General features: G+C 34.4%; 1 protein-coding gene across 4 annotated transcripts in view; it reads left to right on the forward strand.

Moving 5' to 3' along the window:
- CNOT6L (CCR4-NOT transcription complex subunit 6 like) overlaps positions 1 to 11,971 on the forward strand; it is a 120,396-nt gene that overhangs the window by 75,992 nt on the left and 32,433 nt on the right. For all 4 annotated transcript variants that reach the window (XM_058722168.1, XM_058722169.1, XM_058722167.1 and 1 more), the window contains exons 6-7: positions 7,245 to 7,313; positions 9,828 to 9,985. In XM_058722168.1, coding sequence (XP_058578151.1) covers positions 7,245 to 7,313; positions 9,828 to 9,985 — 227 coding nt within the window. The remainder of the gene's footprint in view (positions 1 to 7,244; positions 7,314 to 9,827; positions 9,986 to 11,971) is intronic.

Below are 11,971 nucleotides of genomic sequence, written 5' to 3' on the forward strand. Positions count from 1 at the left end.
GGCAGAGCCAGAGGGAGACAGAATCCAAAGCAGGCTCCAGGTTCTGAGCTGTCAGCACGGAGCCCAATGCAGGGCTCCAACTTGACCTGAGCCGAAGTTGGATACTTGATGAGCCATCCAGACACCCCTGATATCAGTGATTTTTTAAATCTTTATTCCTTGGACTTTCATCTGTTATTTTTTCTAACCTTTTAACATCTAAATCATTAACTTTTAGACTTTGTTTTTTTCCCAAAGTGTTTATTTATAAATCTCTCTTTAAATCTGGCTTTTAGCTGCATTCTTCAGGTTTCAATTTGTATTAATTTTTTATCATTCAGTTCAGTATATTATCTAATAGCTCTCATCATTGTTTCTTAGATTAATCACTTAGAAATTTCCTTATTTCTAGGAGATGTTTTATTTGTCATTGATTCCTACCTTAATTCCATTGTGGTCAGAGAGTAATTTATTAAAAAAATTTAAATATTTTATTTATTAGGCGGCATATGCTTAATTTTTCTAAGTGTTATGTATGCACTTAAACAGAATGTACATTCTGTACTTATTTGGTGCTGCATTCTATATATATTAGTTTAAGTTTATTAATTGCCTGAGTATGTCATACTTGATAATTACTGATTTTTATTCATTAGTGACAGAGCTGTGTTAAGATCTCCCATTTTGATTATAAATTTGTTTATTTTTTATGTCTCTTGCAGGGATCAAAAGGATTGATTCTTTTATCATGTAATGGCCTTCTTCGTTCCTAGTATTTCTTATTAATTACATTATAGTGAGGGTTTATTTTATATACCTTATCTTTCTGGTTATTTGTAATGTTTACCAGCTCATTATGTACTTCTCATTACTTTATTGATATAGCTATATGAAAATAGCTATGCAAATTCTTTTTGGTTAAAATTTGCACAGTATATCTTTTTCTCTTATGTTTAATGTTCTGTTTCCTTATATCTTAGTAATTCCTTCTGTCTTGTTTTGGGTTTATTTTTTTTCTTGTTTTTGAAGTGAAAACTTAGATTTTTTTATTTTAAATCCTTTCTATTTTATAAATCCAAGTATGTAGCATTATATATTTCCCTCTCAGAACTACTTTAGCTGCACCCCGCAAATTTTGATATGTTGTATTTTCATTTTCATTCTGTTTAATGTGTTTTTTTTTTTTTTAATTTCCTTTGAGACTTCCTCTTTCATTCATGGGTTATTTAGAATGTGCTGTTAAATTTTCTGTTCTTTCTGTTACTCTTCTTTGATTCCAGTTTGGGACCAGTTGGAAAACATTCTGCATTATTTCAGTTCTTCTAAGTTTACTGGTGTTTGTTTCATTGTCTTGGCTAATGTTACATGGGTGCTTGAAAAAGCAAATATTCTGTAGTTGTTGGTGGATTGTTCTATAAATGTAAACTATGTTAGTTGGTGGTGATGTTCCACTCTTCTATATCTTTTCTAAATTTTCTACCTAGTACTCTTATTACCAAATACTGACATTATAGTGTTGAACTCCCCAACTGTAATTGTAGAGATATCTGTTTCTACTTTCAGCCCTGGCAGTTTTTGTTACATGTATTTGAAGGTACATTGTTTGATGTATACATATTTAGAATTACTACATAGTCTTGCTGAATTGAACCTTTTATTATTAAGTAACAACCTTCTTTTTCTAGTATTTTCTTTGCTCTTAAGTCTGTGTGTCCGATGTAAACATAACCACTCTACTTTTTTTGTTGTTGTTTCTTCCTAGCATGGTATTTCTTTTTCCATTGTCTTTCAACTTTACTATGTTGTTGTATTTGACATAAGTTTCTTATAGACAACATATAGTTGAGTCATGTGTCTGCCCCACAAGAGTCTGCTGTTTTAATTTGTATATTTAGATCATTGCATTTTAAATAATTAGCAATAGAGGTCCCTGGGTGACTCAGTCCCTTAAGCATCTGGCTCTTAATCTTGATTTAGGTCATGATCTTGCATTTCCTGAGATTGAGCCCCCAGTCATCAGGCTCTGCACTGATAGCACACAGCTTATTGGGATTCTCTCTCTCCCTTCCTCTCTCTGTACCTTCCTGTGCACGTTCTCTCTCTCTCTTTCTCAAAATAAATAAACTTAAAAAAAATTATTGATATGTAGCATTTAATTGTGCCATTTTAAATAATTGTTTTCTGTTTGTTTCCCATATGTACTTTGTTTATCTTTTCTTGGTTTCCTGTGGGTTACTTAAATATTTTTTAGGATTCTACCTTGTTTTATTTGTGCTATTTTTGAGTATATTGTCTTCTATAATTTTCTTAATGTTTGCTCTAGAATCACAGTATACAAAGTTAGTGTAGTCAACTGATAAAGGTATTTTATCACTTTAAGTGCATTATCGATGCCTTCCACTTGTGTGCCTCACACTCCCCACTTCTATTAAAATATGTATTTTTTTTTCTTCTACCTGCACAGAGTATCACACAGATGTTATGATTTTTGCTTTGGCCATCAGCTATGACTTAAGAAGCTCATGTGGAGAAACATAATCCATTATGTTTACCCCCGATTTTACTCATTGCTTGTTCTTTCCTTTTTGATGTTCTGGTTCTTCTGTTACCATTTCCTTTCTGTTTAGAGAACTTCCATTACCCATTTTTTAAGGGCAGTTCTGTTAGCAACAAAGTCTCTTGGTTTTTCTCTTATAACATCTTTATTTCCCCTTGATTTCTGAAGGGTGGTTTTGCTGGGCACGGAATTTGTGGCTTGACCGTTCTTTCTTTCAGCACTTGAAAATGTGCCACTTCCTCTGACTACCATGGTTTCAGAAAAGAAACCCATTGTTCCTATAGGTAATGTGTCCTTTCTCTTTGATGTTTTTGAGATTTTTTTTTCTGTCTTTAGTTTTCAGTCTATGATATGTCTTGGTGTGGATTTCCTTGGGTTTATTCTACTAGAAGTTTGCTCACCTTCTTGAATTTGTAGGTTTATGTCATTTACCAAATTTGAGACATTTTCATCATTGTCTCTTAGAATACTTTTAAGCCTATGTTGTTTCTCTTTTCTTCTTGACTCTGATGATATGAATTTTAGAGGTTTTGGCTCTCAAGCTCTGTTGTTTTCCCACAGTTTATTTTCCTTTAATTGTTCAGATGGAAGAAATCTCAAATTACTAATTTTTTTGTTTTTTTAATTTTTCTTGCCCTTTCAGTGAGTTTTGTTATTTTTTATTACATTTTTAAGTTCAGTAATTTCATTTTGGTCATTTTTTAAAAATTAGAACTTCTTTGGGCTTTTTATTTTTTCTTTTGTTTCAACAGAATTTGTAATTACTTCTTGAAGCAGCTTTATGATAGCTGCTCTAAAATCTCTGTCAGATAATTTCAGCATCTAAATCATCTCTGTTGATCTCTGATGGTAGTCTTTTCTGCCTTAGTTTGTGATAGTCCTGGTCTTTGGTGTGACCAGTGATTTTTCAGTTGTACTCTGGTTGTCTTGAATGTTATGTTTGGAGACTCTTGAAGCTTTTATTATTAAAAAAATTTTTTTTGATGTTATTTTTTGAGAGAAGGAGACAGAACAAGGGAGCAAGGGAGGGGCAGAGAGACAGAGACAGAGACAGAGAGAGGAAGGGAGGGAGAGAGACAGAATCCTAAGCAGGCTCCAGGCTCTGAACTGTCAGCACACAGCCTAATGAGGGGCTTGAACTCACTGACTGCCAGATCATGACCCGAGCCGAAGCTGTTCGCTTAACCAGATGAGTCACCCAGGTGCCCTTTGTACCTTTTAAAATCAAATGTCAATTTTAATAGGCAGTTGCCCAGTTTAGGTTTAGCATATGGGTTCTGTTAGCCCTTCCAGGCTCAGCTGACACCCTCAGTGTGGGCAAACTAGGCCCATTGCTGCTGGTCCCTGGAGGGGTGGGATGTGTTGGCTCTCTTGGGCTCTGGTAGAGAGATTGCCATGAGCACTTTGGATTACCACCTCCACTGAGTGTGAGTTTCTCATGTAATACTTGTTGCATTTCTCCTTTTTGGCTTCACTGGCCAGAGGAATCAGAATTTTTTTGCTGTCCTTACCCAGCTGTCTAGCACCCATTGTGGCATGTATGGGAGATAAAAATGGGAGGATTACTGTTTTATCACATTTTAAGTATAATGCTGAGAGATTACTATGTTAACTCCTGTCTCTTGTATTCATGGGGGACACTTATCTTCCATATTGATCCAAATTCTGGTACTGTTATATCTATTAAACAGTGTTTTGTTTTGTTTTGTTTTGTTTTGTTTTGATGGTAGCCCATATAATTATATTTCTGTTCTTTGTCATATCACTGACATTGTAGTTTCATCTTAGAAATTAATTTTAAGTGTATGTCCATATGAGTATATCATTCTCCTTGTAAGAAATGTTAAAAATTCCTATTAAGACTAGAATGTTTTTTGACCATTACCTTTAATTCCATGTTCCCTCCATGTAAGTAAACACACTTGTAAATTGGGTGTGTATTTGTGTAGATATTTTTCTAGACTTTGATATGTAAAAATTACACCAGTAGAAATGTTATGGTATTACTTTTCATGTGTGTTTTAAAAATGTTTTTTAATAAAACATTTTATCATTGCATATTTTCTAATTGTTTTCATTCAGTTTTTCTTATATATTTTTCTATTTTAGCACACATGTATCTATCCCTTTTTTCTTAAACTATACCATAGATTTCTCTAAAATGAATATTAGCCATTTACCCATGTTTTTGCTGCTATAAACAGCAGTGTAATGAGTATCTATTTGAATGCTTCCTTAAAAATTTTTTAAATGTTTATTTATTTTTGAGAGACAGAGAGAGACAGCATGAGTGGGGGAAGGGCAGAGAGAGAGAGGGAGACACAGAACATGAAGCAGGCTCCAGGCTCTGAGCCGTCAGCACAGAGCCTGATGCGGGGCTTGAACTCACAAGCCTCGAGATCATGACCTGAACCAAAGTCGGATGCTCAACCGACTGAGCCACCCAGATGCCCCTGATACTTTTTTTTTTTTAACTTGTTTTATTTTTTATTTTTTTAAATTTACATCCAAATTAGTTAGCTTATAGTGCAACAATGATTTCAGGAGTAGATTCCTTAGTGCCCCTTACCCATTTAGCCCATCCCCCCTCCCACAACCCCTCTAGTAACCCTTAGTTTGTTCTCCATATTTATGAGTCTCTTCTGTTTTGTCCCCCTCCCTGTTTTTATATTATTTTCATTTCCCTTCCCTTATGTTTGTTCATCTGTTTTGTGTCTTAAAGTCCTTATATGAGTGAAGTTATATGATTTTTGTCTTTCTCTGACTAATTTCACTTAGCATAATACCCTCCAGTTCCATCCACATAGTGCAAATGGCAAGATTTCATTCTTTTTGATTGCTGAGTAATACTTCATTGTATATATCATACCACATCTTCTTTATCCATTCATCCATCGATGGACATTTGGGCTCTTTCCATACTTTGGCTATTGTTGATAATGCTGCTATAATCATTGGGGTGCATGTGTCCCTTTGAAACAGCACACCTGTATCCCTTGGATAAATGCCTAGTAGTGCAATTGCTGGGTCGTAGGGTAGTTCTATTTTTAGTTTTTTGAGGAACCTCCATACTGTTTTCCAGAGTGGCTGCACCCCTTGCATTCCCATGAATGCTTCTTTAGCAGATAGGGCTGAATCCAGGAAATAGCATTGCTGGGTCATAGGGGATATGGATGTTTAAAATTTTAAAAGATGTCCTCCCAGATAGCCGTACCAATTTATATTCTTACCAGCCACATATGCAAGTATTCATTTCTTATCACCATCACCAACTCTGGATATATTAAAAAAATTTTTTTTGTCAACCTGGATAAAAACATGCTGTCTCATCTTTTTCCTGATTACTGGTGAGATATAGTGTCTTTTCATGTTTTTGACTCTTTGGACATTGTTGGTGAATACTATGCATTTTACTTATACTGATACACTGTGATACATTAATTAAAATAGATTAGTAATGTTTTGGGAAGCACCAAAATGGCAGCATCACTGTACATGTTTTATTTTGAGGATTCTTTGATTTCTGAATTTTTAACCATTTGCTGATAAGGAACCCCAACAACTAGAAAGTTCCTTGTTTACACTGCACTGTATTTATATATTGGGCTTTCCATTTTTTACATAGTTGCTGTGATTGTGGCATGGCACTCCTGGCAGGCATGATTGTTTTCCAGGATTCAGTATGTTGATCCAGCTGCCTGGTTTGTTTGCCATCTTATGATAAGCTTCATTTCTTTCCTGGCAAGATATGGATAATGCAAACTAATGTTTGTTCCACTCTGTGAAAACTATGGAAGCTAAAGCAAGCATCGTTTAGGTAGATGTTGGAATACCAAAATGCTCAGTAAGGTGAAACTTTAAAAAAACTTTTTATAAATGTTTGTTTATTTTTGAGAGAGACACAGAGGCAGGGAGAGAGACAGAGCATGAGTGGGGGAAGGACAGAGGGAGAGGGAGACACAGAATCCCAGGCAGGCTCCAGGCTCCGAGCTGTCACTACAGAGCCCGACCCAGGGCTTGAATGCACGAACCGTGAGATCATGACCTGAGCTGAAGTTAAACACTTAACCAACTGAGCCGTCCAGGCACCCCTTTAAAGTGAAACTTTCAAGATCTTAGATATTCTGGGCAAAATTACTGTGGCTGGATGAAGGTAAGAGTGTTTTGTTTTAAAGGAACATATTTCTCAGCCACTAAATACCCTGGGAAAAATCCACAAACTTGAATCCAATTATCCTGTAATTGTGAATGTTCTTAAAGGGAAGAAGTAAAAGCGGTAGTTAAATCTTGGTGAATTTTCTCTCATCTGGTAGTTGGGTAGCTTTTAGTTCCATGGTATTGATAATCATATCTGAGTAATTAATGTTTAACCAATGCCTTCCTTTTTTCTCTATAATGTAGTTCTAATCTCTTGCTTTGCATGGATGTTCTAAAAGAGAGAAAGTTTAAAATCAAGAAATGAAGGCTGTGTAAGTGGAAATGCCAATTAGGAGTTTCCTAATGTTCTTTTCACATTTTCATTTGTGTATTTTCTTCATAGGTCTCCTTAAACTTCTTTTGTCTTCTTTATATTTCAGTATTAGAATTTTAAGTCAGTTTGTGGGGCATTAAAACTGAAGAGACAACAGAAGTTGATTTGACATTTTTAAGTAAATACTACTGATTTTAGAAGACGTGAAATTAATATTTAAAATTTTTTTCCCTTCAGTTCATCCAGAGCAGCTTCCTCCGAGGCCATGGATTACATTAAAAGAACGAGACCAAATTCTGCCATCAGGTAATTTTTCTTATTCTTCCTTGTAATAAAGCCTTCCAATTGAGTAAATAAATAAATAAGTAAATCAGGCCTTCCAAGTGACATCTTCACACAGGGTATTGGATGACTTAAAAAAAAATGAATTTTCCTCTGAAATTTTAAACTGCTTCAATACTTTATCTTTCTTGAGTGGGTAGAGTGGCAGCACTTGGGAGAGAATAATTTAGACTGAGTTTATACTTGCTATATTGGAAACAAAATATGATACCAGGCCAGTGGTGTAGTGATGGTAGAAGGTAAGTATTTAAGCAATTCAAGGATACGGTTTAGCATTTTTCGAACTGCAGTATTGTAGAAAATATAAATTTTTTATGTCTTTGTAGAGACCAATAATGATTTGACATCATTTATAGTGGTTCTTACTGCTTATTAGACATTTTATAATTGGGAATTCTACTTACAATAAGTTATGAATTATTATTTACCCAAATGCCTTCTTTTTAACCATAAGAGTATCTAATTTTTCATTATATCTAATTTCATTTTTTAAATTAACAAATGAAAATTTTATTGTTTTAATACCAAGGTTGAGCCAATCACTGAATACCAACACTTTAATAATTTTTTAAGGCTAAACCAGGGAACTTATTGTGTACTTTTTAAGGCCTTCTGTTTGTGTTGTGTGTTCTTTTTTAAAGTCAAAAGTATTTAGAAAAAATTATATGCTTTGGTATTGAGAAACATCTTCATGGTTCTGTTTGCATTTTAGTAACACTGAGAAATATCAGATCTACAGTACATTTCTGTGTCTTCCAGAGTGCCTCTTTAAAATTTTAAAATCTTTCTGTGCCTCTTTAAAAGTGCAGAGGCAGTAATTTTAAAACTACCACACTCTAGAGCCACAGTGTCAGCCTGTTCTAGGAGCCACTGTATCAGGTGTTATCACGAGAAACAATTCTATTAACAGGATACACATAGATGATCTGAGTAAAGGAAAACTTTAGGTTTTCTACAGACCCTTAACTTAGGTGATTTATTTTGTTTAGCCTTCCTTAATGCATAATTAATTGTTCCCTTTATGATACTAAAAACACCATTTTTCTGGTTCTTCAAAGTAATCCCTTTTTGAGTATGAGTGAACATAATCTTGAAGTGAAGCTTTCCTACTACTGCATACCTACTTTTCCATTAAGAAAAAGAACAACAGAAACATGTTTTTTGTCAGTTATTGAATTTTAGAAGTAATGCATTCTTGGGTTTTCCTTATTGAAAAAATGAGTATGAATTTTTCTTGGGATGTATTGTACTTTTCTGAGTAGAATCTGAGTGCTAAAATGTGCCTTTTACTTCTGGTGAGTAGGGAGATGTGCATAACAACTTCTGACAGTTAAGGGTGATTTATAGGCGCAAAACTATAATGATAGTTTTGGAAGAATGAGTCCCAGATAGTTAAAAAGGTAACAGTGTACAAAATGGCCACCAGTCAGATGCCCAGGGGTCCATTGAACTAAGTTTCTCTTAATCCTTTTCTCATCATCTGAATCTTTACCAGCTTCAGTCAAGTAGTATTACTCATTAATTGGATTCCTCATCTTTTATTTAAGTGTGTCATTCTCAAGAATATGGACTTCCCATTATAATCACCTGGGATGCTTTTTAAAAATATGAATATCCAGACCCTATTATACTAACTTAATTAGTCTTGAGTAGGATCTTGGGTACGAACACTTTTCAAAGAAAACGCTGGACAAAGTGATTCTAATGGATTGCCTGGATAGAGAATTACTGATAAAAATCAGGGCTTTTCATACTAATGTATATGTGAATCATGGGGATTTTGTCAGCTTATAGGTTCTGACCTAGTAGGGTCTTTGTGGTACCAAAGATTCTGCGTTTTTGAGTTCCTAGGTGATGACTGATACTCTTGCTCCTCAGAACACATTTTTGAGTAGCAAGGATTTAAACCTTGGTCTCCTATTAGTTTGCTCACAGTCCTTTTATATATAGTTCAAGGGCATTTTAAAATGAAAATTCAATTTCGGAAATGAACGTATGATTTGTCAAAAAGGATTCTCACAACTAAACTTTGTCCATATATTTCTGGCTTAGAGCAATATGAATAGTAAGAGGCCCCCAAAAGTATTAAATAATGGGTATTTTGTTAATAAAAATTAATGAAGTTAGAGCCTTTTAATGAACAGAACTAAAATTTACTTGTGCAGAGCTTTGCTTAAAAATGTCAAAAAATTAGCATTCTGATTTAGAATTTGAATTTTTATTAAAATATATTTCCTAAAAATCTAAAATATGAACTATATGTCTAATTCTAGTAAAAGCTCTTTGATGTGATGGACTCCAATGAAGTTTTAGTAGGTCCAGTGTAACAGAATTTTGCCCAGGGCATGTCACAGTGCTGCCATTGGGGCAGGTTTGTGTGCCATGTGTGCTTGTGCAGGGACGCACATGACGCCTCTCTGGAAAAAGTTGCCTAATTTTCTCCCTTTTCTCTTTTGTTTTTTTCCTCCCAATTCTTAGCATCATTCACGGTTATGTGTTACAATGTGTTATGTGATAAATACGCCACCCGGCAGCTATATGGCTATTGCCCGTCCTGGGCATTAAACTGGGAATACAGGAAAAAGGGAATTATGGAAGAAATTGTTAACTGTGATGCAGATATCATTAGTCTTCAGGTAATACTATAGAAATTAAATTTTCTGGGGGCACATGGGTGGCTCAGTCGGTGAAGCGTGTGGCTCGTGATCTTGGGGTTGTGAGTTGGAGCCCCACGTTGGGTGTAGAAAAAAGAAAATAATGAAATAATAAAATAAAAAAATTTTTTCTTAAAAGATTGAAACTTAAAGGTGAACTTAATATTATTTCTGGGAGAGAGCCTGTGTTCAAAACAAAACTCAAATTATTTTCTCTTCTCTTAAAAAAAAGGATAATTTTTTTTTTTTTAACGTTTATTTTTGAGACAGAGAGAGACAGAGCATGAACGGGGGAGGGGCAGAGAGAGAGGGAGACACAGAATCAGAAGCATGCGCCAGGCTCTGAGCCATCAGCCCAGAGTCCGACGCGGGGCTCGAACTCACGGACTGTGAGATCGTGACCTGAGCTGAAGTCGGACGCTTAACCGACTGAGCCACCCAGGCGCCCCCAAAAGGATAATTTTAATAAGCACACAAGACATTTCCACAGAGGAACTGTTTTGCTAAAGTCCAGTCATCCACTTAAATGCATTTACTCTTAAGCGAAAATTGCATCCATTATTCATGTTAATAGTTCATCTTATGAACACATCACTGGTATTGCTGAAAGAGAAAACTGCAGAAGGTTGTGTCTTTTTAGACACAGATTCTGATGGAATCTGTAAAAAAAAAAAAAAAAAATTGTCCACTGTTCCTTAATGACAAATATTATAAACATTAAAAAATGTTGTACTGGGGCGCCTGGGTGGCGCAGTCGGTTGAGCGTCCGACTTCAGCCAGGTCACGATCTCGCGGTCCGTGAGTTCGAGCCCCGCGTCAGGCTCTGGGCTGATGGCTCAGAGCCTGGAGCCTGTTTCCGATTCTGTGTCTCCCTCTCTCTCTGCCCCTCCCCCGTTCATGCTCTGTCTCTCTCTGTCCCAAAAAATAAAAAAATTAAAAAAAAAAAAAATAAAAAAAAAAAATAAAAAATGTTGTACTGTAAATAATGCATTTTTGTCTTGTTTTAAAAACCATCTCTGAAATTTAGACTTTCCTGTTTTATAACATTTTATTATGATGAATTTAATTGAAGAAGCACCTTTCTGTTGAGATGTGTTTTATCACTTCTTTTCAACAGTCAGCTAATGAATAGCCAAGGTTTATAGGTAGTGTTTAGTAATTTTTTCTTAGCAACTTTCGAAAGAATATTAAATGTTTATGAAGTATTTAAAAATTGTAAGTGTTATAATTTCGTGGCTACTTTTCAGCGTAGCCTGAGAAGAAAGATATTACTTTTTAAATACTTGTTTTTTTTAAACTAGAATAGCTTGATAATTTATCTTTATGTTGTTTATGGTTTATGACTTCCTGGGAAATAATAAAAATCTTCAAAAGTTAAGTTTTCTTATAAACACTGAAAACTGACATAGAATTGGGGAAGGAAGCAATAGACAAAGTTGGCTTTGTTGTGGTTACTTAATTGTCCTCTTTTTGTTTAGTATTTATAGTAATAATAGCCTCACATTTCTCTAAGTATAGTTTGAAAAATAAAAACATCATAATTTTAAAAAGTATTTTTTTATTGTAATAGTAATTCCATAGTCTAAAATCTTTATCCTAGAGAAATTGAATATTTTGAAAAAATAAATAGAATGATGGGAGAAAACACCTAATCTCATAATCCAGAAATCGTTGCTGTGTTAAAACTTATGAAGTGTTTGTTGTACACAGATATTAAATTTGCTTTCCTATTTATTTACAGATATATTTTCAAAAATAAAGTTAAGATCATGCTATTGTATTTAATGCACTTTCCATATTAATAAAATTCTTCAAAACCAATTCATTATATGAGTATACATTTATTGAGTAAGCATTTGTTCTGCTGTTGAACATTTAGGCTATTTGTAAGCTTTTATTATAAAGTCATGTTATAAGCATTATAGATAAATCATTATGTTCACATATTATTTAATTTGGAAAGATTTG

This window comes from Neofelis nebulosa, chromosome 3 (genome assembly GCF_028018385.1).
Source record: "Neofelis nebulosa isolate mNeoNeb1 chromosome 3, mNeoNeb1.pri, whole genome shotgun sequence".
Taxonomy (NCBI): Eukaryota; Metazoa; Chordata; class Mammalia; order Carnivora; family Felidae; genus Neofelis; species Neofelis nebulosa.